The 27,608-nt window shown below is 49.6% G+C and overlaps 2 protein-coding genes across 5 annotated transcripts; both read right to left on the bottom strand.

Moving 5' to 3' along the window:
- Positions 1-9,851: 9,851 nt before the first annotated feature.
- LOC120645891 (translation initiation factor IF-2-like) lies at positions 9,852-10,373 on the bottom strand. The gene has a single exon (XM_039922609.1). It carries the CDS (start codon positions 10,371-10,373, stop codon positions 9,852-9,854), a length of 522 nt encoding a protein of 173 aa, XP_039778543.1.
- Positions 10,374-24,561: 14,188 nt separating this feature from the next.
- Positions 24,562-27,385, bottom strand: LOC120645035. Of its 4 annotated transcripts, none has more exons than XR_005664072.1 (6): positions 26,945-27,385; positions 26,701-26,845; positions 25,595-25,653; positions 25,092-25,167; positions 24,892-24,988; positions 24,562-24,809 (listed from the first exon to the last, which is right to left on the bottom strand). XR_005664072.1 is itself a non-coding variant. In XM_039921785.1 (6 exons), exons 1-5 carry the CDS (start codon positions 27,225-27,227, stop codon positions 24,941-24,943), a joined length of 639 nt encoding a protein of 212 aa, XP_039777719.1. In that variant the 5' UTR covers positions 27,228-27,385; the 3' UTR covers positions 24,562-24,809; positions 24,892-24,940. The 4 variants fall into 4 exon arrangements, 3 of the variants coding, with proteins under 3 accessions (XP_039777719.1, XP_039777718.1, XP_039777720.1); XM_039921785.1 differs by having other exon boundaries at positions 26,701-26,873; XM_039921784.1 differs by having other exon boundaries at positions 24,892-25,020; positions 26,701-26,873; positions 26,945-27,381.
- Between the last annotated feature and the right edge of the window lie 223 nt (positions 27,386-27,608).

Below are 27,608 nucleotides of genomic sequence, written 5' to 3'. Positions count from 1 at the left end.
TCCGTCAGCCGCCGCCCACGCCGCTTCATCTACCCGAGGCTGTCGCCTGAAAAGGCGCGCCCGCACCACACCGCACAAATCGGGCCACGTCGCCCACTACCAGCAGAAGACCCGCGCGCGTGACTCGCGATTTTGCGATGTTTTCGAATCAAGACGGAATATTCCTTCAGGGGTTTCTTTACCCTCGAAGGAATCGCATTCCGAGGCCTTACTGATCAGGGGTTCAAAGCCTGGCCCTTCAGGGGGTTCGACAGGCGCCCCAGATCGCTAGAGTCAGGGACTGCAGGGATGTGCCATACAAGCTACCCTCGAACGCGGAGTTCGAGACATCCTACGCAGTGTTTGTAACACCCTAATTTAAATTCCAGCATTTAATAATAAATTTAATTGCCTTTATTTAAATTTCTAAGGCTTATTGTGTTAAGAATGGCATTTAATCCAATTTTTGTTCCTTAAGTATTTAAAATTTATCATAGGGTTAAAAATGTATGTTGCATTCATGCTGGAGCATCTCTTTTATTGGTTTGAGTGCTAAGGTTTGAATTCAAATAGTTTGAGTGGTTAGAAATAAAAATAGAAAGGAGAGAGAAAATAGAAAAGAACCCAACAGCCAACCCGCAAGCAACCCAGCCCAGCTCCCGATCAGCTCGGCCCGCGTTCAGCGCTCGGCCCAGCTCCACCCCGCCTCCCTCCGCGATGGCCCAGCCCACGCTGCACCGGCTCACTCCCTCTTCCCCGCTTCAGCCGTTCCGCGCGCACGGCCCGCGCCCGCAGACCCCGCGTCACCAGCCTGCACGCGTTCTCCCTTCCCTCGCTGACCGAGCGACCCCACGCGTCAGCTCTTTCTTCCCCGCGTGACTCTGCTCCGCCCACTCCGCCGTGAAACCCCGGTCATCCCGCCTGCCAGTGGACCGCCCGACACCGCAGGCCCACCGGCCAGCCAACCAGCGCCTTCCTCCTTCTAGAAACAACACCCGAGCCTGGGATCACGCGGAGCAACGGCTCGATCCGTTTTTCCACGCGCGGAGCCCATCTCGCCCGTAATCCTCGCCAACCTTCCTTCCCTCACCCACGCGCCGTGATCGTCGGCCCTGCTTCCTTTTAACGCGCCCCTGGCCATCCCTTGCGCCACACCCGCACAAACCCGCAGCCCCGAGCCCGAGTTTCGCCCGCCACTCTGCTCCGCCGCATAGAGCTCGCGCTCCGCCGTCGCGGCCACGTCGCTCCGCCGCGCCACCACCCCTGCCAAGCTCCTCTAGAGCTCCGCCCCGAGCCCAGGCTTCACCTCGAGCCCGATTGCCCCGACCCGACCCGCGTCCTCGCCTTAATTTGGCCGAGATCCGACGCAGGTGAGCTCGGCCGCCATCTCAGTTTTCTCGCCGCCGGTGGCCCTTTGGCCCGTCCTGACCACGTGGAACCATCGCAGGAGCCCCCCGAGCTGAACCGCTGAGTCCAGGCATCCGGCGACTGAACGCCGCCGCCCCGCGTCCCCTTTGCCCTGGACCGCCAGATCTGTAAGCAACGGCCTAGATTAGATCTAGGATCAAGCCGCCTTGAACCGTGAGATCCAGATCCAAGCATCCTGAATCAAACATAATGGTTCGCCCTGGCACTTTTGTTAAAGAGACCCTGAGGTTTTCTTTTATCAACCCGCAGTCCTGCTCAGTGTTAAAGTATTCCTAAAAAGGCCCATAATTTTTACACTAAGCCCCCTGAGCTCTATAGAAATAGAACCGGCAGTCCTAAGCCATCGGTTTTGCTTGTTAGCCCTTAGATTTAAAGGTTAATTTTGTTTAGGCCCTCGGTTTTTGCAAAAAAAACCCCTGGAACTTAGTTTTTCTCGCAGATAAGCCCCTAGAACTTGTTTTTGGCCTAGATTTTGCGTTCTAGCTCCGTTTTAGGCGTTCTTTATATCCGTGCGATCGTTGTAACACGTAGAATAGTTTTAGACTAGTTTAGTGTACTGTTCCTATGTATTGATGTACTGTTTCTTAGTTTTTGTTAGTGTTTGCTTGTATGCTTATTGTTGTGCCTTGTTTTGGCCATGTGTTCGTGTGTAGACGTTGATCCATCTGAGGAGCCCCAGTACCAGTACCAGGAGCAGCCGTCTTCTGACCAGTTTGAGCAGCAGCAGGAGCAGTACGAGGAAGGCAAGTATAACATGAACACCACCTATCACTTTAAATACAATTTCATACTGCATTTAATATTGTATGCCTATAAGGACTGTCCTAGCCACTTTATATCCTTTATATATACCTTTGGGTTGCATTTTGGTTAGTTGTGCTAGGTTGCTGCGCTATAACACACTCTGGTCCTTTTAATTAATTTGATTAATGGTTTACTTGAACTTAATTCTGAGAGTGGCCCTCTGTGTTGTGATGAGTGGCTCACGTCTCGTTAAAAGATGGTTTTTGTAGAAACATGGTTTAGGGGGCCAGCACGGTGCTTACTGCCTGGTTGGCCACTCTCCATAAGGACCGATTCATAGAGCGACAACCTGGGACAACAACGCTACCACAAGGCTAGAATGGGATAGACTTGGCTTACTAATTAGGTCTTTTTGGTTTGGAGTAACTTACCTGCGGGGCAAGAGTAGTAAGCTTCAATGGTCCCTGCTCCTCCGGCTTGGTCTGTGCTAGGATTGCGCTCCGGTGCTTGCACCCCCGTGAGGTGGGCCCCATCGTCGCTGACCTAACTCTCGCGGTTACGCCTTACCAACGAGATTCTTTGTAACGGCCTCGTAGTGAGTCGCTAGTCATCTCACCTAAGGAAGTGTGATGAACCTCTAGCGTAGCTCACGACTTGTGGGTAAAGATGTGCAATCTCTGCAGAGTGTAAAACTGGTATACTAGCCGTGCTCACGGTCATGAGCGGCCCAGATCCTCCTTTTGATTAGTGGGGTTATCTCCTTCCAACGAGGGAGGTGCCTCTCGGGGTTTCCTTGGTGGTTTTGGTTTGGTTCTCAGTAGTAACATGATTAATCTTGATTAATTACTATGTAACTGGGTCTATGGTAATTCATCAACTCATGGTAAATAGCTTTAATAAAATCTTGCCAAACACTTAAAAGCTAATGCAGTTGAGTCAGCCAACCTTAGAGCCTCATAGTTTGTGTTATACTTGTTGAGTATAAGTTGTGTACTCACTCTTGCCTCTTCTCTACTTTTTCCTCTTGGACACTCTACTGCTGCTCAGTTCCTGCCGACACGAGGGAGTTCGTTCAGCGCTACCAGGACTATGAGGACTTCTAGGCGTTCATCTCCCAGTCGACATCCCTGTGGCGCCCTGCTTCCGAGAGCTTCTCGTATATGTTTTTACGCTTCCGCTTACTCTGTATCAGACATTTTGTCATTAATGTAATAAATAACATTTGTATTCGCTTTATTATATCTTTTTTTCGTGATATGTGCTATGATATACTGTTCATTCTGTTGTATATATGTGTGACTTGATCCTGGCACGTATATGATTGCTCGGTTTATGTCCTTTTATAAACCGGGTGTTACAGTGTTCAGGGCCAGTCGAGGGTGCCTAGAAGGGGGATCCCATCGAGGGAGAGCATCGAGCCCTCAGACCCTATCGAATGGGTCCGAGCCCCGCCTAGCGAACCTTCGCAAGCGCTTTATGTGACGTGTCTATGGACCACGAGCCGACCCCTGGCACTCTATGGACCACGAGCCGACCCCTATCGAATGGGGCACGGACGTCCGCTTGAACAAACCCGCTAATAGCTCACTGAAGCAGCCATGGCTCGCGGCCCGGGCATGGGTAGCATGGTGCGCTTCACCCCTCCTCCCTGCGGAAGGGCGACGAGGGTCGTAATCGAAGTCGAGGGTTCCCCTGAACGCCTTCACATGGGCCTAGGCTCGGGGGCTCCTCGCACACCACGGTTCAAACCACACCCTCGAATAAGTCAACAACCTTCAATTGTGAAGCTCCAAGTGTCTAAACAAACCCTCCGCTGTTGGCGTATGCTCCCCTGATGGTTAAGCTAAACACCGGGCTGCTGTTCCAGCACTAAGAACACCGAGGCCGGCTGAAAGAGTGCCGATGCCGGCCGAAAAAGACGCTGGAGGGCCACCCCAGTAAAGCTACCCAGTGGGACAACGTTTATAGCCCTTGGACGAGCACAAACTCCCCTCCAAGGCCTCGGGGGCTACACCCGCGGGTGCGCTGACGTGCCCCCGCAGAGGAGACTTCACACATATTCGACGGTCGTAACTCTCTGTACGCCCCTATACCTTCGGTAATTCTCCTCATAGAGGAAAAAGGGGACTTTATTGCTCAAACGCAAATAAAGATTACAAAGGGTCACCGGCGCGAAGCCATCGAAAGATACAAACACGTTGCCACCCATGTGGCAATTTTCCCCGTCTTGGGGAGGAACGAGTGACGAAGAAAGGCACCGAGCCCCTGGATAATGCAACGGCCAGGCTGCTAGGGATGCGCGGAACAGCCCGCAGACCGCACGGGTCTAGCAGGATGCTTTCCTCGCAAGCCTTCTTCTAGCGTCTTCTCCACCGAAGACCACGCGGGGGGTCGATCTGGCGGACAGCACCCTCCGCACCGTCTCCCCGAGAGCAACCTTGTCGCCGGGGGGGGGGGGGGGGCGATGCGAAAAACAGCCGCCGGACCTTGCGCCAGCACCACGGTCAGGCATCTCCATCCCCCTTCAGGCTAGGGGACATCGCAGGAGCAGGACCCCACGGGCCCAATGCCCTTCTGTTGATCCCACTTAACCTGAGGGATGGAGCGCACGCCCACTCCGGTCTTCCCCTACCACTCGCAAGCATTCTTCTAGCGCCAAAAGCCTAAAAAAGCCAGGCCACCCCATCTAGGGGCCGGTCACAAAAAGGCAAAGGAAACATTACAAGAGTTGGGCAATGCTGGAAGAAAGAGCTGGAAGGATGGAGAACAAAGGGAACCCCACGACCCCTATTTATAGCTGCGCCGGGCACAAAGCTTCAAAGCTTGTTGAAGAGCGGAGGCTTGTATCACCCGTGACGACGCGGCACTCCCCGAGCAAAGGATGTCCTCGGTCACCGCGCCGAGACACGAATAATGAAATGAAGCGGAGCAGAGCCCCTGGACGCTAAGCGGTGCAGCGTCAGCTCTTGCCGGCTACCCTCGAACGGCGCGCCGCAAGGCAACCAGGAACACCGGGGCCAAGGCCCAACGTTCGGGACAGCGCGATGAGAGCACCAGCTGCCAAGCAGCAGGTGCCACCGTCGCCCTAGCCCCCCTCAGCGCGCGGACACGTCTTGTCCTTTAAACAAACAAACAAAGAGGCGCGCGCCTCGAAGTACTCCCCCCACGGGCGTACTACCCCAACCGGCGTGTTGTCACATCCGTCGGGCTGGCGCTCAGGCGCGTCAGGCGGGTGCGCGGCATCGACTGATCACGTCAAAAGGGAAATCACCGAATCACCCTTTGGCCGAATCCATTGACTCGACCAAAGCCTCGGGGGCTACTGTCAGGTACCACAATTAGGGACACCCTAATCGGGGTACTAAGACCGCTTTTTAAAAAACACAAACACCTGATAAGACAGCTGAGCCCACGAAGGCCCACGGCCTGCTTCCCATTCAGAGAAAAGGAAAGGACTCAAAGAAGCCCAGCGTGCGGCCCATTCACATCCCCCTCGAACCCGCGGGGCGATCTCCGCCTCGCTCGAGGGTCCCTCTCAGGCCCGCTGAGCAATCTCCGCCTCGCTCGAGGGTAGCGGATCTACCCTCGAGCAGGTGACCGATCTCCGCCTCGCTCGAGGGTAGCGGATCTACCCTCGAGCAGGTGACTCATCTCCGCCTCGCTCGAGGCCACCCCTTGGCACAAGGGACAAATAACCCCGCCGCCCAACCGCTCGCCGTACGAAAGCATTAAAAGCCAGCCACTCCGCCACGGCCCAAAGGACAGGCAGCGTCAGGCCACCACTCCCACAGTAGATGTGACCGGGGTCCCATCCGCTGACCTCGGTCTCCATTCCGCCGTCCCGGATGCTGTAGCAGCGCTTTGGGACCTGCGACGCGAGACAAGACAGGCTCGGTACTGCTCCCGCCGACCATCCGGACCCGCCTCCCACTGGGGAAGGGGTCCGGCGACATCACGTGTCCGACCGAGAGGGGCGCTCAGCTCACACGGACGGGGCCCCGGACCTCCCCCCTTTAGGAGTCCGGGTCCTCCACGTGTCCCCCGGACCTTCTGGTGTGCACACCCGCACTCCGACCAGGGGGTCCGGGGCCGTCGCGCCCCACCACTACCACGGGCACATGCAGGACCCTAATCCGTAGGGCCCACCGAATGCCACCGCGCCAAGTACCATGCACCAGCAATGACTACGCCGCCTGCGGGGGCTGGCAGGACGACCGCCGCAATCTTCACAGGACCAAGGACGATATCTAGGATGACTGCGACGCGTGCCGCCTTCCCACAGTGTACTTTCTACAGTGTCCGACCACTGTACCCCCGCGATTCAGGGGAAAACGACGACTTCCATGCTCCCACTCGTGTACATCGCCCCTCCTTATAACTATAAAAGGAGGAGGTGGGCTTCCTTTAGCGGGCGCTGGCGGGTCTCTCTGGTCACGTTGGTCTCTCGCTCTCTGGCTTCTCTCTTTCAAGAGGACGTTCAGTGATTACTGAGCACTCGTCTCAACCGACTCCACTTCTAGCAGAGACTTGGGAGCTTTCCTCCCTCTCTCGCCTCGCTTGTATCCCCTGCTACAAGTACTCCGGGTGCAAGATAATACAGTGCCCTCGCACACCCCCTTTGCTGGACGTACGGCCCCGCGGCCGGAACCAGGATAAACCGTGCGTTACTGTGTTGCCTCTTGCATCATCATCTGGGACGAGAAAACACGCAGCATTTACTAGTTGGGATCCGGACCCCCGGGTCGGGACACCGACAATTATTAAAAGTTAAAGTTAACCCTAAATCTGAATCTAAATTATATAGTTCTAATAAAATATACAAATGTGCACCAATATAAAATTCTAAATTACTATTTATATCATTATTAATATATTATTTATGTTATTATTTATATAAAATATTACCCATGATATATGTCACCATATATTCATGTATGATGGAAGAGATAAGAATACCAATTTACAAACAAATGATTCAATTAAATATATATTAAATATACATGGATCTCCATGATGCAAAATGAAATCCATTGCAACTTCAAATTAGGCTTGATTTCTCTCGGATGCTTCTCAAATTGGCTCTTCAAGTCATTCTTCACTTTTTTTTATTATAGGATCCACTAAGTGGGACTTCCCTCAGCTTTAGATGTTGTAGCCCATAAGGGTATGTACAATAGTGCAGACAGCTATTATCTGTAAGTGTCTATAACACTGCACACAGATAACAGAATAGATAACTTATACAATGGGGTGTCTGTTAATGTGTCTATTAGCTATTTAATTCATCCATGGACACATAAAACATGGGGATCAAGTATGGAATTAATTTTTATATACCATCTTGTTGTTTCTTTAAGAGAATACATAGCTATACTGCTCTCGCTGCTGCTACTTGCGTTCACATAAAAAATACTATTCAGGCTGTCAGGCAACCGGAATGCTCTGGTCCACACGTTTCCATCCCCGAAACGGAGGCCCAAAAAAAAAAATATCCCCACCGAGTCGAAGCTCACCTGTCTCACTTATCCTTTTCCAGCTTCCTTGCCCAACGCACGCATCTCTCTTCCCCTTTCCCTTCTGAAAGCTCCCCTTCGTTTCCTTGCTGTTCACAGGCGGGCCGCCGCTATTCGACATTCCTTGAAGATCTCGTCCCTGCGAGGGCATGGCTGCAGGCGGCCGCCGCCGTAGCACGCGGATGTGGGGAGGCAGCAAGGTGGCCGGCGCAGGAGGTATCTTTCTCTTTCTTCCTCAGTACGGATCGCAGGACTGCTCGGCGGCCGCTGCGCTAGCCAACGGGAGGCTGCGCAGCTCAGAGGACGGTAGGCGGTGGCCAAGGCGCGGTGGCGGCCGGCCGGCCGGCTCCCGAACGGTCGTCACCTGGAGGTAGCACTGGTGGGCGGGTTGGTGGGCGTCGAAGCCTGGGCCTCTGGTGAAGGACGACGAGGCAGAGCCATGCGCGCCAAAAAGCCTCCGGCCCACACGAGATCTCAAGACGTCGTCGATGGGTCGAAGCGAGTCATACTCATACAACGGGGGAGCGGTCGTCGGTATGGCCTGGGGCAACGAGCCCACGCCGTCGCCTCGCGAGGCGACGAGGGCGCCGTCGTCTCGTTGCGCCAGGGTGTTTTGTGCAAGACTTACGGCTTGTAGCCGGCTCGCAACGTCGCGTTGTGCATGCCCTAAAACTTCAAGGATGATACATTAGAGCAGCGGATCTTCGGGATCTCAAGGTCTTGCATTACTGAATGATCCTTAAAGGTAACAGACTGTAACCTGGAGTTGCAATCAAACTCGAGGACCCAGAGTTGGCGAAAGTTTCGCTTGAACCGGAGCTCTCCACAATGAAACTCCTTGGAACAAAGATATAAAAAATTTAGTCTTGGTAAATTCATGAGAAGGTCCACATCATCTTGCGTTATCATGTCCATGTGTAATATCAATTTACTGAGATTCGACAGCAGCTTAATTCATGCTGGCAACTTGTCTAGAGATCCACATACAGCTTAAAACTCTCTAGTTTTTCAGGTGGGGAAATGGCATCCAAACAGCCAGTTTGATTCTTGTCGAGCCACCCTGACAAGGTTTTCAAATGGGGTGCCCTGAAATAAATGGCAGAACAGAACTCCTTATGCCTCCTCCAACGGTATAGCTCTAAACTAGCTCACGCATTTTTCTAATTGATCAACAGTGCCCAACAGTGGCTGGCGCCCTGTGGAGCGCTAGCTCGCTCACGTACCGAGATGGTTCCCTCTTTCAGCCAATGTTAATGTGCCGATTTTTTCACTGGCCACTGTAGTTATAAGCTATACTGCCTTTAACCGTTGGAAGAGGCCTTACAGACTTACAGTTTACCCGTTTGATGCCTGAGACTCCAAGCTTGCACAATTGTGTAAGATTCTTGAGCTCGTCCAGGATTGCTCTCCCGCTTGCAACACTGACGTCGATGACACTGATATTGTGTAAGGCCATCATTTTCCCAAGTCCTGGAGGTGCCTCAATGAGAGCTAGATGGCCGCTGATAGCAGCACATGTGAAACTCTGGCAACCGGAGTATTTTGAATATCCGTATTCCCATCTCTGCTCACATATTGACCGTGGAGGTGGAGGACAAGCACGGCAAAGATGGGTGGCATGTGTTTAGTTCGTGAAAAAATTTAGATTTTGATACTGTAGAATATTTCGTTATTATTTGATAAATAATATCCAATCATGAATTAATCAGCGTTAAAAAATTCGTCTCGTACTAATCAGTTAGACTGTATAATTAGTTATTTTTTTCAATTATATTTAATGCTCCATATACATGTCTAAAAATTTGATATGACGAGTACTGTAGAAAATTTTTTTGGAAACTAAACAGGGCCTGAATGTGGCTGTTGTGCCTCACCGAGACTACCAGCCATCCTATTCCTGTCACGTTCCATCAGAGTTGGCGCCATACGTGCATCGAGCCATTGAATAACTGTGTTAAGGTTGTCCGCACTCGTCATCCTCTAAATTCGCCTTCTAAAAGAAATTTTCTATTCTGGTTAACGAGATTCTCTCTTCTATATTCAATTTTTCTGCACTCGTCATACTCTATATCTCATCCTCAATCCCAACTACCCATCTGCGGGCCCCATACGTCAGCCTCACCTCCTCCTTTCTCTCCCTCCTCTCTCTCTCCTTTCCCGGACTCTCCGCCCGCGCCCCTCCTCCGGCTAGCGGCGTGCGGCGGCGGCCCTCCGTGGTGCCCGCCCCTGCCCCTCGGCGCGCACGCAGGATGCCCGCCCATGGCTCGGCACGGCGGGGAGGACCGGCAGGCCCCGCGGCTCTTTGGTGGGCGTGCTCCGCGGCGCCCCTCCTCCCTCCGCGGCGATGGCCACCAGGCCGGCCACAAGCACCGGCGAGAAGCGGCGGCGCGGTCGAGCTGCAGTGCGGGTTGGGCGGAGCGGCGCGGGCAAAGGCGGGCAGGGCAGAGCGGCGCGCGCGGAGGTGGACTGGGCGGAGCGGGGCGCGCGGAGGTGGGCGTGGAGCTCAGCGCCCTCGGCCACGGCCTCCGCGGATGCCCGCGACGCCGCTATGGCCACCAGCGCACGGCAGGGCAGTGGCACAGCAGGGCAGCGGCGCCCGCGACGAGCGGACCGAGGTGGCGTGGGGCGAGGCGGGCACGGCGCGTCGAGGCAGGGGCCGGCGCGGCGCATCGAGGCAGGGGCAACAGCTCGCACGACGGCGGAGGCCATAGCACGGCGGCGTCCCACCGACTGCTCCGCCCCGCCGAGGTCCGCGCGCGGAGGATTCCATGGCGCAGGGGCGCACCGCCGCCGGATCCGCACGCGGCGGCCAAGGCGGCGGCGCGGCGCGGCACAGAGGATGGCGGCGGCGGCGGCACGGAGGCAAGCAAGCGGAGGAGCAGGGCCTCTGCCCACGGCGTCCACGGCGCGTGCGGGGCAGGGGCCCGCGGGACGATGGCGGCGACGCGCACACGGGACGACTCGTGCCACACCTCCTCTCTTCTCCGCGAGCTTTGGGCGGTGCCGTCCCCCCTCTCTCTCCCCGACGGCTCCTCCTACGGCGGTGCCCCTGCTGCTACTGCTCGAGTTGCCGTCCACCTCTCCCACTCGCGTCCCGGGCAGCGCGCGCGGCAGCAGCAGATCTGGGCAGCGGCGCGCGGCGGTCTGGCGGAGGCGGAGGCGGAGGCGGTTCCGAGCATGGGCGGGAGAGCAGGGGTCGTTGCGGCTGCTGGCCTCGGGAGTCGGTACCGGACGTCCTTGCTCCACCCTGGTAATGGCGGATGGTGGCTCATCCTGAACTATAGCGGACGGACTTCCATTACCCGCTGCGGGGTTTTTTCCTGCTAAAGCGGTACTGGAAGATACGTACTGTTTCATTTCTAGTAGCCGCTGCGGATAGCCTAAAGCGGAAACAGACGCCGCTGCGCTGGTGGCCGTGGCGGCGACCTCCACTTGCTTTTTAGTTGGTGAAGAATGATTGATTTTGGTATTATAGTATATTTTGTTGTTACTTGACAAATAATATTTTATCATAAACTAATTATGTTTAAAAGATTTATCTCGTGATAAACAGTTAGACTGGGTAATTAGTTTTTTTTAACTACATTTAATGCTCTAAGCATTTCTCCAAACATTCAATGTGACGCATAGTGTAGAAAATTTTTTAGAAACTAAACAAACAGCGCCTTACCATGTTGCCCGTCAAGAGCCATGCCTGCCGAGCCGTACTGCAGGCCCCAGCGGACTGTATTTTCTTCAAAGTTGATGGGACAAGGGCACTCGCTGTGTACTTGCTCCGTATATAGAAAAAATGTTATTTTGAGCAAGATTTGAATTAAATATTGGAATTATAAATTATAAATAAGTTATTAAGTTCGAAAAATTAAAAGCTATATGAATAAATTTATTTTAAAAATACTTTCATAAATATATATATATATATTACTTTTTAACAAATATTTTTATAAAAATAAATAATCAATGTTATGTTTTGAATATTGTGTCACCGTCCTAAATATCTTCTATTTTCTATACAGAGGCAGTATGTAATCATCCATCGTTGGTCGGCCCAGCCCTAGACTTTAATGAAGATGCTCACGGTGTTCAAGTCGCTGTCACCCGCTCTACCAGAAGGCCAAACGCCGAGCGCTGTGTTTAGATCCGTAAAATAGTGGTAAAAAGAATTATATCGGATACTTAAGCACACTGTATCATTTTTCATTTGTTTGTGGTAATTGTTGTCCTACTATGATCTAACTAGGCTCAAAAGATTCGTCTCGTCGTGTATATCAAAACTATGTAATTAGTTTTTTTATTTACCTATATTTAGTACTCCATATATGAGACAAAAAATTTGATGTGATAGATGAATAGTGAAATTTAGAGAGAGAAATTTTCGAACTAAACACAGCCCAGGTGAAAGTCACTGTCTGATTACGCTGTCGCTGTGACTGTGTGTTACCCCTGCCACTGTTTCAGTGTCCTTATTATACACATGAACACACGCCCAATTGGCCACTCCAAAAGCCAAGGTTCTATCGTCCCGTCTCGTTGCTCGCTGTCACAACGACCACCAAGCTTAGTCACCCCTCTCTTGCATTAGCTAAAATTAAGATCCTATTTGGATGGACAAAAGCTAATTTTTAGTTAACGTTAAATATTAGTTTGATAAAAATTAGTTGGCTGAAATTAGCTTGTCATGTATTGATTGGATAAAGGCTAACAATTAATTAAATTGTTAATCCATACATTACTGGAAACCTACTTTTAGCCCGAATTAATTAGTCATCCTCAAACAACAATTAGTAAGGGAGCTTGTTGAAAATTAGCCCATCTATTAGCAACATGTTTGGATTAGCTAATGCTAATTTGTAGCTGGCTAAAAATTAGCAGTGGAATCGTCCAAACATCCTTTTAAGACTCTGTTTGGAGGACTGTGATAACCCGTGACATGTCGCGCGACCTTTCTCATCCTCTCCCTTCTATTATTCTAATCATAAAATAACACTAGTGAAGTCGCTTTCGAAGTTAGAGACATGTCACCCTCTCATCCTGTCTCTCACGCCCTTCTCCATCCCTGCATGCAGTATGCTATCTCTATCTCTCTTCCCAGCGTTCTATTTTAGCATTAAGTTTGTTTATAAAAAATATTTTATCTCCTTCATATTACATTCGTTTCATGAATCGATTACACCGTTTTATTCTACTCAAAGAGACGAACAAAACTATACCATATTTATATATATTTTGATGATATTTTATACTAATAGCAACTTATGAGACGACTTACTCTTTTTTTAAGCAATCTGTGTATATATCGACTTACTATGGTGACAACTTATGGGTATAATAAATTTTATTTTGTGTCAACTTATGTGTATGAGTGTATAATTAATTTTGGTTACGGTAACTTATATCTTATACATGCAGCAACTCATGTGTACAATAGATTCTATTTTTGTAGCAACTTTTATTTTACATGTGTGAAAACTTTTATTTTACATGTGTGAAAACTTTTATTTTTAAGATAATTTATATATTAACTTATACACTAGAGTAACTTATGTGTAAATTCAAGTTTAAAAATATTGAAGTAGTTGCAACAATATACATATATCAGTTGTCGGTATGTAAGTATCAACTTACGTGCATAGCATAGCATGTAAAACAAAAGTTGCAACAAAAACAAAATATATTATATGAATAGCAATTTATATATGTATATTGTAGCAACTTATTCAATAATATCGAAACTTAAAAATACAGATAAGTTGCTATCCGTGTAAAAATATTTTTAAAATATGCAAGTGAGATCTATTTTTGTTCGTCTCGTCACGTAGAACATAATGATGCAATCGATATTCAAAACGGAGCTCGTATAAGGAAGATAAAATATTTTTATAGACAAGCTTGATTCAAAAAAAAGGACATGAAAGAAGAGGAGAGAGGGAGGGAGAAAAGGAGGCGGGAGGCATGGAGGTGGGATGAGTCTCCTCTGCAGTAACTGCAGAGAGACTCGACCACTGCCGTGTGGCCCTGGTGATCACTTGGCCCGCGTGACAGCGGCTGAGTCCTCCTGCAGTTACTGCAGAGGATTTGTTTCCATGGAGGTGTGGGCTGCGCGTGTAGTAGGCCATGACTGAGCCATCGTACGATCGTGCAGTCGTGCCATGGCGCGACCGGTCGCCTAATAAATTTTACTTTGCTAATACCAAGTGCTAAAGTTTAGTATCCATTAGCTCTTTCTTCCCATCTAATGTGTTGCCTTTTTTTTGAATTTGGCTAAACTTTAAAGTCTAGTTAGGGGCTAAACCACCCAGCCAAAACGGGAAAAGCTATTCATCGCGCACGCTACTGCATGCGGAGCTATCGCAGAAGGGGCATGGCCGCCCTGTTCATCTTCTACCTCCAGCCAGGGGAGAGGGGAGCGCCATCCGGTGAGCTAGGGGAGGAGGGAGGGGAAGGGGGAGGGGGTGGCCGGCGAGGGGTGGTTGGTGGGGGGAACGGCCGCCGATGAGGTCACCGGCGGCCAGGGTGGTGGAGGGCGGCGGTGGAACTTAGAGTCCCGGGTTGCTGGGGGTGGGGCCGGCTCCGTGACCACTGGACCTAGAGGAGGGGTCGGCGGCGGCGGCCCAGTGGCGGTGGTGGTTCGGCCGGCGGAGGGTGAGGCAGCGGCGGGGCGAAGAGAAGGCGGCGCGGAGATGACCTCGGTTAGCGTGGTGGCGGTGGAGGGTGGCGGCGGAGGCGGCGGCGCCGCCGCCGGAGCTAAAGGAGGCGGGGGCGGGGGCGCTCCCTTTTCCGATTGGATGGCAATGAATAGATGTCCCCGCCAAAACACACCGTTGAGTGTAAAATGGAACAGGCGCATGGAGGACTGTTGTTAGAACAGGTACAATAACAGGCGAATCGGCTGCCATGTCAGGTACCTGATTGAGGTGGAGGTGAGAGAATACCATGCTTGTTGTCCCTGCAGTCGCCAAGCTGAACACAATTGGCCGTGTTTGGATAAGCCCTGAAAAAGTTTTTATGAAATTTTTTCGGCCTTTGACCACTAACTAGAGGTATTAAATAAAGTCTAATTATAAAACACCTCCACAACTATGGTACTGTAGCAGTACTGCAGCTAATGATGCCTTTGACCGTACGATCAGGGGATGATTAGACACGGTTACTGTAGCATCACTGAAGCGTCCCCTCATAAGAGAAGACTTAAATGTGATACAAACATCAGTCCCAGGAGGCTGATGACATATTTATTACATCAGATGGTTCATCTCCGTACAACTCTACGCGGTAGTGAGCAGAGAAGCGCCACTATCGCGAGGATTACAATCCACACACACGCAACGATATTAAATATAAAAAGGAAGTCATCAGAGTCTTGCGCCATGCGGTATCTCCTGCGGGTGACCCTAATCCACAGGCAAGGCTGGGTGCAGGACGGTACCCCTACTCAACGTCGTCGGGTACAAAGTCTGGATCTTCTTTTGTAAAAATAAAGAATAGGGTGAGTACAAACGTACTCAGCAAGTCCAACCACACCCACAGAGAGGGTATAAATAAAATATAATGCACAGGGTAAATCAAAGATAAGGCTAGGGTTTGTTTTGCGCAAAGCATTATTTTATGAGGGGTTCATTTGAAAGAAAGCATTTTCCAAAACCAGTTTTCTTGTACCAAGTAACACGAGGGGTTGATCCACACAGGATCCAAGTTTTAAACTGCTACCGGACTCCTCATCCGCCGTAGCACACGGCACAACTGCCGGACACATTTCCAAAACAACTCACGCCAACACATCCCATAGTAAACACTAGTTATGTGACCACACCGTAACTCACCCAGTACCGTGGGCACGGCTATTCGAATAGATTCTTAACTCTGCAGAGGTGTACAACTTTACCCACAAGCGGGGTACCACAACTCGATCACCTTAGTGTCGGTGCAGATCCCAACAAAGCCATTACCCACCTTAGCTAGACCTGACTAGCCATCACGGGATGCACCAAGGGGTCATCGACCTTTCACCTAGGTTTAACCGGGGCATAAATCACACAGAGCTTATCCCTTCTCCTTAGCCACCCGTTGCTCTCAGCTCTCCTGATGGCTATCAGACTAACTAGTGGGATTTATGCTAAGCCGTTTCCCATACAACGGTCGAGTGGTTTGCACGATAGTGGAGTTAGGTGAGATGACACATCAACTCGGTCCTTAATTGTGACAAGATGGATATCTCCCTTCCTTGCTATGCCACACAGGCACGAGCACACCAATCGGCAAATCACACAGAAATGCCATCCATCCCGTCTAAACTCATCTTTCGAAAATCCCATTTTTATCCCTTCCCACACACACACACATTTTCTTTATAAAAACAAGTTGTATTGTGTATAAGATCCTAAGCGTTCTAGCAGCGATTAACGTCCAAACAAAACACATTCAGACATTAATCTAGGTGGTCAAGGAATGATCATAACAAATCAAGGGGTGGCTATCCAACCGTGTTTTCAGCAAGCAAAACATATGCAATTTTGTACAATAGGCTAATGTGTTGTGTTTATAAAAACTAGGACAAAACATGCATCAAAGGATGAGATTGAACTTGCCATCTTCAAAGCCTTCGGGGAGGTCCTGGTCGAAGCACTGTCCTTCGGGCTCGGGGTTGTGGAACTGGTCCTCGATCGCTGGCTCGCAATACTGCTCATCAACGGCCTCTCCTTCGTTCACACCGTGGTCTACGATGCATACAAACAAACACACAATCAAGAAAAAGAAATAAAAGTTTTATCGTTGAGCTCGAATCGGAAATAATTAAGATACGGAGTTCGGAGTAATATTTTCGGGCGGTTTCCTAATGGCATGGACAAACTATGTTATGAGAGGCGTAATAAAGTTTTGGGTTGATTTGAAACTATTTGGCGCATGAAATGATAAGTTAATGGGTGTTCGAGAGTTGTTTGGGTCATTTTGGAAAAGAATAAGGTTTTATTTATAAATGTGTTTATATGGTACAGGGTTTATTTGGAAATATGATTAAAGGGAAGGTTTAACTTGTAAAAGGGCTAAAGGTGGAGGGGCTCTTTATAGAATAGAGGAAAGGAGGAGGGGTTTTTGGCAAAGTTGCCATTCTCTTCCTCCTTCCTCCACGGGAAACAGGGGAATGGGGGAACGGCGTCGGCGGCGGCCGATTCCGGCGGCCTGGGCCTCGGGGGCGGTCGGGATGCGGGGGAAAAGAGGCAGGGGGGTGCGGGGGTCCAATCCCCGGCCGCAACTCGGCCAGAGGCGGCCTGAGGCGGCCTAGCCACGGCGGCGGGTGGCAACGGGCGGCGGGTGGCGCTGGGCCGGCACTGCAGAGCTCGCCGGCGGCTAGGAAGTGGGGGAGGGGCACCAGGGGACTCGGGGGCTCGATTTCCCCCCGCTCACCTCGGATTGGCGTGGAGCAGGGAAGCCGGTTCACGGGAGGCAGGCGCGGCGGGGGAAGCAAGCTGGTGGCGGCGGTGCTGGAGCTTGGGAGGAGGCGCGGCTCGTGGTGGTGGCGGTTGCGGGGCTCGGAAGCGGGGTAGGGGCCTCTTTATAGCCGCGGGAAGGCGGTGGGGAGGATCAAGTGCGGCGGTGGCGGGTTGGTGCTGTCCGGCGAGCGGCGCGGGGCGCCTTAATGGCGTCTGCGTCGCGACGCGGCAGCGCGGACGGCGAGGCCGGGGTGAAGCGACGGCTCGGCAGCGTGCGGCCACGTGGGGGAGGGGCCGGGCGCTATGCGGCACAGGCGCGAGCGGCGAGAGCGGGGCGTCAACGGCGGCCGGCACTGCGAGTGCGCGCAGGGGGCCGAGGCGGTGCGTGTCGCGGCGCGGGCAGGCGCGCACATGGCCGAGCAGGGGAGGAGGGTGTGCGGGCGCGTGCGCGCGGGCAACGGCGAGCTGTGCAGCACTGCGCGGCGGAGCAGGGCGGGTCAGCGGCGAGCGGCGAGGCGGGGCACGTGTTGAGCAAGGGCGAGCGGGACCGGGGCGGCGCGACCGCGTGCGAGCGAGTGGCGCGACGCGCGGGGGCTAGGAGCAGCGTGTCGCGGCGGGCGGTGCGGCGTTGCGGCCCGATGCGCCGAGCGTCGCGTGCGCACGTGCGCGCGTGTGCGGGCGCGTGGAGGAGGGAGGCGGCCCATGGTGGGGTGCGGGTCAGGGGCGAGCGGGCGTTCGGAGGGGGCGCGCGGGAGCGGGGCAGAGCAGAAGGGGGAAAGAGAGAAGGAAGAGGAGAGGAGAAGGAAAAAGAAAGAAAAAGGAAAAGGAAAAATAGAAAAAGGAAAAAAGAAAAATAGAAAAAGGAAAAGGAACGAAATTAAATGGGAAAAAAGGAAATGGAAGAGGGGGAGGGAGAGTGAGTGCGCGCCGGCGGCGATTGCGGGGTGCGCGGGCCAGGGGAGGCGTGCGCGGCATGGCGCGCGGGCCAGGGGAGGCATCGGCGCGTGCGGCCGGCGATAATCGCGGTCGGCGGTCGCGCGTGTGCGACAGACCGCCGGGCGGCACGGGATGGGACGCGTCGGGCAGGCTTGGGCCATCGTCACTATGGTTGACGGCGCGTGCGGCGAGGGCGGGGCACGGTGAGCGGCGCGGGTACGGCTCGGCGAGCGGCGCGGGCACGCGCGCGCGGCTCTGCTCGTAGAGCGGCGAGCGGCGCGCGTGGGAGCAGCGTCCAGGCAGGGCGGCAGCAGCGAGCGGCGCGGCGTGCAGCGCGGTCACGACGAATGGAATCAAATGTTGGAACGGCGAAAGATCCTGGGAAGGTATTGGGTTTAGAGATAACTGAGCTCAACGATGAAAACGAGTTTTGAAAAAAAATATGTTTAGTGTGTGATTTATTTGGTGAATTTTTCGGGTCGTTACAATCACTGTAGCCAATCATAATGGAACTTAGCTCATTAGACTCATCTCTAAAAGTTACACCAGCCGTGAAAAAATTTCACAAATAAACTTCATTTAGTACTCCATTCATTCTTTTTTTGAAAATTTTTCGTGGGTGTCATGCAAACACGGCCAAAACCCAAGACTGCGATTCTCGTGTAGGGTCTCCTCACGCTTCATTTCTTCCTTTACCTGGTGGTCCTATGTAATAAAATAATAGATATGCGAAAGAACGAACAGACTAGTTATTGTATGAACTGGTTGGTTAGCTTGTCTCTTAATGTCTTGTCTTGGCTATAAGCCAAACCTTATTAGCCTTAGGTCCTGTTTAGTTCTTAAAAAAAATTCTACAGTACTCGTCACATCGAATCATTTGACATATATATAAAATATTAAATATAGTTGAAAAAATAACTAATTATACAGTCTAACTGATTAGCACGAGATGAATTTTTAAGTCTAATTAGTTCATAATTAGACATTATTTATCAAATAACAACAAAATATACTATAATACCAAAATCTAAACCTTTGGCTTACTCTTATCGGCAACTTGTATGTTAGATTGCAGCCATTGAATCGTGGTAAATAGGGGACAGGTGGTCGCGGTGGCCCCAGCACCGACGACCTTGACTTGAGCCCCAGTGGCGTGTATGGGCTCATAATCATCGTAGTAAATTAATTAACTACTAGGCTCTGTCACCAGACCTGCCCACACTGCAAACGCCCATCATTGGCTATAGACGAAGGCAGCACTGTCGGCTGGCATGGCATAAGGAGGTGAGGGGAAAGCTGATGCTTGGCCCCGCGAGCGACAGGGGCGAGGGGATTGAAGGAGGCGGAGCGGCAATGTTGGGCTGGTGGAGCGGATCGGGCCGGCGGAGCGAGGTGATGCGCTGGAATGGGTTGTCCCGCGTGTTGGGCTGGCTGTGTGTGTGTTGAGGCGAGGTGGCGGTTCGGGCCGCACGAACGAGCTGGACTGGTCGCGCGTGTTTGAGCATGTAATAGCAGATGCATGTGATTTTTTACACATGCATACTGCAACATGGCAGGCTTACTCTATTGTACTTATTTTATTCTTTTTCCTCCTTCGTTTTTCTTAAAATATTTCTCTGCTTGCATCTTTCTAATTTTTTTTTGCGGCAAGCATGAAGGCTAGTCATTCATGTTATTATTTTTAATTTTTTTTACCATGCTCTACTTTTCTTTTTTCATATTTTTCTTTATAATTTTTATTTTCTTTTCTTATACTTTTCTTTTCACTTATCTGTCCATTCCATTAGTTGCTTTGCTTTCTCTATTTTTTTCTTTCCCTCCTGTTGTTATTTTCTCTTTTCTCATTGACGTGATCTTCTTTCTTTTCTTTCTTTTTTTTCTTGTTTCATTGTAACATTTCTTTTCTATTTCTTTTTTTTCTTTTCTTGACAGGGCGGGTTACTTTGTATTCTAATTTGTTTCTCGGTTTCGTAAAATTAGATTCTAGATGTATAAGTTTCTTTCTTCGATTTTCTCTTTTTATATAATATAGATTTTGTGATTTATAACACTTGATATTTTTTCCTATTTTTTATTAAACCTTTTATTTCATTTTTTCTATCATTCCCATCTGATAATTTTTAATTTAATTTTTTACTTCTTAATCAATTCTATTTTACATACTCACTCACGACAGTTGTACTGATAATTGATAATTTTTTACCTAATATGATTTTCCTATTATATCTTATCAATTGTTTTTTATTATTTAATTTCTTATTCCTTTTTTAATTACTTATTGTTCAAACTATTTATTAATCTTTTATTCTCAGTTCATAATATAATTGTTCCAGCTGTATACTTTATTTGTTCGCTTTAAAGATTAAATTGTTCGGCCATGTTATTTCATTTGTTTGTGATATTTGTTTTTTACTATTTAGTACGTACAATCAAATGTTCGGGATGTTTAATGTTTTGTTCATTATACATTATTATTTGTTCGTTATGTTTAATATTTTGTTCGTAAAAATATTTTTTTGTTCGTGTTGTTAAAATATTTGTTCCCAGTAGTTGAAACTAATTATTTAGTACTAAGAAAAATATTTTTTAAAAAATATCATGTGAACATAAGCAAGTGTGGTCTTGTTTTGAAGATCTTTTTATGAAAAAAATAATGATGCAATCTAAATTTAATTTTGATGCTTGGTTTAATAGTTATAGCATTTTTTGTTTTGGATTTGCATGCATGCCGTGACGTCATGGTGGTTGTCCTCTCCTGCATGCATGCAGATAATCGATTTCCTCTTTCTCTTTTGTGTGTAGTATATATATATGAGCGCTATATTGCTGGGCTGGTGGCCAATAAGGTGATAGTTGAAGGGTACTAATATTAATTTAGTTTATTAGGCTCAACAATTATTTTTGGCCGAAGCGAGAGGGCGCACCTCTTCGGGTGACGGTGCGAAAATCTGTCACCTGAAGTGACATATAACCACTCCCGACCACATGGGCTGGTAAGATTTGGTTTTGGGCAATCTAAAAAAAAGGTTTGGTTTTGGGCTGTTTAGGGGTAGCAGGCCAAAATTGCTAGTGGGCTTTGATTGAGATGGACGGGGTGTGGGTTTTGGTCTAGGTGGGTTAGGGCTAAATGGAAAAATTCAACCAACGAAAAATCACTATGTTCTCTGGCCTTCAGCTCGATCCAAGATGACAAGTTTGCCACTGCTGTATGGCGCGAATTTTTCACCACAGAAGTGCAAGTTTTTCCTCTGCCTATGTCATCAGCAGATATTAAGTACCCTCGTTGTTACAACTTGAAAAATAACATAAATATGTCTTTAACTTCATATAACAGAATCTTTAACTTAACCAAATCATGATCAGTAATCATAACATAGTGTGGAATCCATAGATGTCTCTATAATCATTGAAGAGTTGATGTAGATGACATAGACTTGAACTATCACCAGAGTAGGAGCTGTTTGCTCCTGGTTGATGAATAACATGATGTAGATTATGGGTGGGCAAAATATCCGAAACCCGAAGACCGAACCCGAAAAACCCGAACCCTAATTCGGGTTCCAACTCATGGTACCCGAAATTATTACGGGTAATTCGGGTATCAGGCCACGGTACCCGAACTACTCGAAAACAGCCCAACCCAACTAATTTTGAGTCGACCCAGCCCACCAAACGCAATCCTTTCCTTCCCACTGACCCTAGCCCCCCACGCTGCCACGCCCCGTCGCCCCCCACCCCCGAGTCTCCAGACCCGACGGTCCGACCCCGCCCGCCGCCTCCCCCGCCCCCGCCCCCGCCCCCGCCCACGCCGGTCTCCCCGTCGGCGCGTCGCCTCCTCACCCCCGCGGCCACGCCCATGCCTCGCAGAGGCGCAGAGGCCGTGTTGGGGACGCCGCCCCACGCCCCACGCCCCCACAGCGGCCAGCCACCATGGCACCGCCCCCAGCAGCGCCGCCATCTCTCCGCCGGAGCAGGAGGCCGGAGCCTCACCCGCCGCCGCCATCTCTCCGTCTCTCTCCAATCCTCTCCATCTCTCCGCCGGAGTAGGAGGCCAGGAGCTTGCGCCCGCCGGATCCGCCTCCTCCACGCCCCCAACTTCCGCTCCCAGCTCTCGCAGCCCGCTAGCGGCGGCGGCGGGTGAGGTTTCGGGCCTTCGGTGGCGGCGGCGGCCAGTCCGGGCACGCCTACTCCGCCGCGCGCTGGGAGCGCAGCCGCGGCCGCTGGCGGTAGGTCGCCCGCAACGCATGCGGGGTGGAACAGCCTCGAGTAGTGGCGTATCGGTGGTTCGGGTTATTCGGGTAAATCCGAACCCGAACCCGAAATGTCGGGTACCCGAAATGTCGGGTTTTGTTTATTTTGAGTAAATTTTGGGCTGCAGTTTTCAAAACCCAAAATTTAGAAAACCCGAAAAGCCCGACCCGAAATTTTCGGGTAGCCTGAACGCCCAGCCATAATGTAGATTCAGTTCATGGATACTAGAACAGGGTTCTTGATTGGTGAAGTTAAATAGGATCTCGAGCTCCTGAACCAAGTCCTGCAAATGTGTGAATGGAACAGTATAGGTGGTGGCCATCACGGGCTCAGCACTCAGGACAAACTTAGTTCCACTTCAAAACAGGCTTGATTTCCCTCGGATGCTTCTCAAGTTGGCTCTTCAAGTCATTCTTCACTTTTTCATCATAGGATCCGCTAAGTGAGACTTCCCTGAGCTTGCTGAGATGCTGTAGCCCATAAAACTTCAAGGATGATACATTAGAGCAGTGGATCTTCAGGACCTCAAGGTGTGGCATTACTGGATGATGCTGGAAGGTAACAGACTGTAACCTGGAGTTGCAATCAATCTCGAGGACCCGGAGTCGGCGAAAGTTTCCCCTGAACCGGAGTTCTCCATAATGAAACTCCTTGGAACAAAGATATAAAAAATTTAGTCTTGGTAAATGTGTGAGAAGGTCCACATCATCTTGCGTTATCATGTCCACATTTAATTTCAATTTACTGAGATTCGACAGCAGCTTCATCCATGCTGGCAACTTGTCTACAGATCCATACAGCTTAAAACTCTGTAGTTCTTCAGGAGGTGGGGAAATGGCATCCAAACATCCAGTTTGATTCTTGTCGAGCCATACTGACAAGGTTTTCAAATGGTGGTGCCCCGAAATGGCAGAACAAAACTCCTTGCAGTTTACCTGTTTGACGCCTGAGACTCCAAGCTTGCGCAATTGTGTAAGATTCTTGAGCTCTTCCAGGATTGCTCTACCACTTGCAACACTGACATCGATGACACTGATATTGTGTAAGGCCATCATTTTCCCAAGCCCTGGAGGTATAGATGGCCGTTTGGCCCGATGCCCACGGGGCCCGAGACCCAGCCCAATTTAGCCCGACTCGAGCTTGATCCGGGCCCGATTATTATTGGGCTCCGGGCGTCACGGGCACGATAGCCGGGCCGTGCCTGGGCGTCACTGTCAGGCCATGGACGCGTCCAGGCACGGCCCGAAAAAGGGTGGCCCGATCGGCCCGATGGGTAGCACGATAGGCCCGTTTAAATACTATGTTATCCATTATCAAACTCTATTTAAATATTTTCGGACTGCCGGGCCAAACGGACCGGCCCAGCCTGATTAAATCAATTTCGGGCCGTGCCTGGGCCGGCACTTCAACCCATGGGCAGGCACGACACGGCCCGTTAATATTTTCGTGCTTAAGTGGGCCGTGTCTAAACGGGCGTGCTTAGACGGGCCCGTGCCGGGCCGGACCGGGCCGCCCGTTTGGCCACCTATACCTGGAGGTGCCTCAGTGCCACCATTATGAGAGCCAGAAGGCCGCTGATGGCTGCGCTTGTGAAACTCTGGCAACCGGAGCTTGGACACCAGAGTAGAAGCATATGGTCTGCTTGTCGTAGATGACACTGATCCTGCTGGTGGTGGTGGTGGTGGTGGTAGGCTTTCAATAGTGCTGGTATTATCGTGCAGTTGCACAGTTGTGCCTGCACGAATGTGCTGCAGCTTCTGTACACTATAACACATATGAGCTTCTGCGATGTTTCATTTATGTCACTGAAAGTGGTATTTTCGTCATCTTTTATAATCTGTGATATTTGTATGACGAAAATTGATTCGTCACCTATACCATATCATAAAAGGTCTTCTGCGATAAAAACATATTTTTTTTGTCACAAATTTTGTGATGATCTTTATAGTGTCACTAATTTGTGATGCTTGCTTTTCGCCATTACCAGCCCAAAAAATGACACGGAATCAATGCCATGGCTAACTATGCAAGTGCCACCTAGGACAGAAAACATCACAAAATTTTATTCTTGCCTGACATGGCAAAGATTAGGATATGACATGGCGGTCCCTTTGCAACGATTTGATTCGTCATAAGTTTAGTAGCCCGGCAAAATATTAGGCTGGGCCAATTTATTTTAGGCTAGGCCCACTTCATTTTGGATTGGACCAATAGAATATACAACAATACCATTAAACAATATATGCCCATTTGGCCCAAAAAGGCCCAGTTGACAGTCCAAATAGCCCAAAGCAAATTTAAAATCAAATAATTTATATTTAATCTCAGATAGCCATATAGTACTCCACAATTACAAGAATCCAGACAGATACATGTTACAGTATTAAAATCTCAAAGAATGCAACTCATCCTGGTAACCTAAGATTTGCTACTTGCTTCTGATTACCACCTTGCTTCGGATTCTCAAGTTCAGACTCAAGTTGTTGTTGACGTGCACAAACATCAGACTTGGTGCTCCTCTTTGCAGTTGCTGGCTCAAGGAAAAAATTTTAAAAAAAAATCTTGTTGAAGAAATCCAAGAAACATCAGACTCTGCAATGAATTGATAGTACCTCGAAGGCAATAGGTAGCAAGAGTTGAACAGAAACCGTTGGTGCGTCTTCAATGGAAATTATGCAGCACATTACACATCTGGCGAAGAGACGAGATCTAATGTAGAATTTTACTAGCACATTAAACATCTGGCGAAGGGACATATATTAATCAATTGCATCTTTGGTGCTAGAAATTCAGTTTTGGACAGGAAACATACCTTACAAATTACAATCTCCAATTTCAAAATTAGAAAATATGTACAGCTGCACATGAGCTTGGAGCCTGTTCGCCACCTACCAAAAGAGACCACAAAATCATAAGACATTCACAGTATGTTGTTGCTCTTTCTCCAGTGAACTAATACTTGCAGACTCCAGTTAACCAAAAATGCAACATCACTTTTGAAAAACAAATATTGCAGTATGCATTTCAGCCATGTCTCAATTGGTCATGAGGAACATACAGTAGCTACTAGCTAGTGAGTGCAGCAGTCAATGATTCAATGCACACCAAATAAGTAATGAATATAGTGTTTAGCACTTGAGTGGTTATAAACTTTTCCAAGCCCATGCTTAGCAAATGTTGTTTCAAGTTATCAAGCAAAACCAAAGGAAAATTAGTTCTTAACATAAGCAAGCAACTGTTATACCAAAACCCTTTTATTGTTCCTGATCTTTACAACAGCAGGATTTATCAAATGCAACATATGGCTAAGCTCACCTAGAATTATGTAGAGCTTTCAATTCTATTGCACTCCTTCGTCCAAAGTGAGGTCTCACCTGAAAAGAGCATAGATGCAAATGAAGTTGGTAAGATAGAAAATGTATTAGTTGCAACAATGGAGAAAGAACCAACAGAAGTTAAACTATTATTTAAGGAGGCAAACAAAAAAATGCGTTGAAGCTAAGAACCAGACTGTAGCACAAATCCCAAGAATCAGTGACCATAACAAGCTAAGAACGAAACCTCATGCTAAGAACTTCTCCAACGAAACTATGATTCTGGGACGGATGGCACAAACTCAATAAAAAAGCTATCGAGCTACAGAATGACTTCCAACTCAGTCAACGAATCATGCGTTGAAGCTTAAGCTAGTACTAAAAATCGCTGCCACAATCAACCATCCAGAAGAATGAAAATGACTGAAATATTGCATGGGCATGGATCATATGTTCTGCAATGTGCTGTCTAAAAGTGAGACAGGCACGTTCAGCAGGATGAGTGTTTCCTACTGCTTTTTTGGTCTCATATGGCTTATGAGTATTTCCTGCTGCAATATTGTTTGTGATAATGTGGCAATTTGCAAAAGTCTACTGCTTTTCTGGTTTCAGTATGGCTGATGAGTGTTTCCTGCTGAATTATTGTTTGTGATTGACTGATAGTGCTGGGTTGATGTGCTAACATGTGGGGAACCTTGACTGCAAACAATGTAACAGGGTCCAGTTGCAACACATAATGGGCCAGGGCCTTGTACCTCGAACTCTACAAAAAGACTATCACAGTCAAATTACATAATGAATGAAATCTGAGATCGCAACCTACTAGTATGCCTGCTGCAAATCTATATGAACTACCCAAATAAATTCATCTCGAACCATAGAGATTAAGGCAGGCACAGCAAGAACAACAAGCAGATAGGGCAGCAACAAACTTCATCCTACTAATATTAACCGAGGTTACACATTGATGTGATACACTATGGATAGTAACTCAGACAAGCAAGCTCTTGGAAAATTAAATTTGGCACAATAGCAGTGACCAGCAAGTTTAATTAGATACAAATACGAGGCGGGAAGAGATCTAGTAGAAGAAGATTAGTCCATTACCTGGATACAGGGGGAGAGAGAACCCGAGGAGGAGATGAACGGTGGTGGCGGAGTTCTACGCATCAGAGGCAGATCTTGGATACGAGCGTGTTGACCCGCTGCTGCTGAGGTCGAGGTTGCCCTCTTCGGCCGTCGCCGCCTCGATCTGGTGGAAATGGAATCGACAAATCCAGCTGGCTGGGGCCGTGCGAGACGGTACAAGGATTGCAGTGCGCACATGAAGAATCAAAGGAAGAAGGCATACCAGCGGTGGAGGTGAGGGCCTCCTGCTTGCTGTGCTCGGGGCGCACGGCGGCAGCCTGCAGGACGGCCTCCTGGCGGGGTGTAGGGCGGCAGCCTGGATGGGACCTCGGGGCGCCGGGCGGAGGCCTGCACGGCCAGGCGCGCAGCGGCCTGCAGGAACGCCGCCGCCGAGGGGAGCTTGCTCTCCATCTTTGCCTTGTCGTCCATCCCGCAGAACCCTCGAAGCTGACCCCAAGCTTCCGGATCTGGGATGGGGATTGGGGAGGATACGACGGGCTGAGCATGAACGGGATCTCGAAGGAGGATAGGAGCAAGGTAAGGTGAGATTGGTAGCAACGAGGGTGGTAGAGCTAGGGATTCGAGGAACGCGAGCAGCGGCGGCGGCGGCCTGGTTTGTGAGGAGCGGAGACTATGAGGAGCCCGGGTGGAACGCAGAAGATAAGATTGGCAGCCGTAGCAGGTTTCTTCATTTTTTGGCTGGGTGATTTGGTGCGGCCGTGCAGGGATGCGGGCTCTGCCGATTGGGGCTCCTGACGGTCGGCCCATACATCCTTCCTTTCGCATTTTTATTTATTTCTTTTTTGTCATTTTTAAATTCAAGTCCGTTTCTAACTTAGGATAAAAATATTTTAATCCTATTTTCTTGTTATTTTTTTTTATCATAG

The sequence above is a fragment of the Panicum virgatum genome, chromosome 8K (genome assembly GCF_016808335.1).
Source record: "Panicum virgatum strain AP13 chromosome 8K, P.virgatum_v5, whole genome shotgun sequence".
NCBI lineage: Eukaryota > Viridiplantae > Streptophyta > Magnoliopsida > Poales > Poaceae > Panicum > Panicum virgatum.
The sequence above is the reverse complement of the archived record's forward strand: the minus strand, read 5'-3'. Positions and strand labels throughout refer to the sequence as shown.

What these genes read in the sequence shown, in the direction of transcription:
- LOC120645891 (XM_039922609.1), bottom strand. Translation starts at nt 10,373, where the DNA reads ATGGCCTCCGCCGTCGTGCGAGCTGTTGCCCCTGCCTCGATGCGCCGC.
- LOC120645035 (XM_039921784.1), bottom strand. Translation starts at nt 27,227, where the DNA reads ATGCTCAGCCCGTCGTATCCTCCCCAATCCCCATCCCAGATCCGGAAG. An exon ending in GGCCCTCACCTCCACCGCTG is followed by an intron (nt 26,874 to 26,944) that starts GTATGCCTTCTT and finishes GGCCCCAGCCAG; the next exon opens with CTGGATTTGTCGATTCCATT. An exon ending in TGGAGATTGTAATTTGTAAG is followed by an intron (nt 25,021 to 25,091) that starts GTATGTTTCCTG and finishes TCCCTTCGCCAG; the next exon opens with ATGTTTAATGTGCTAGTAAA.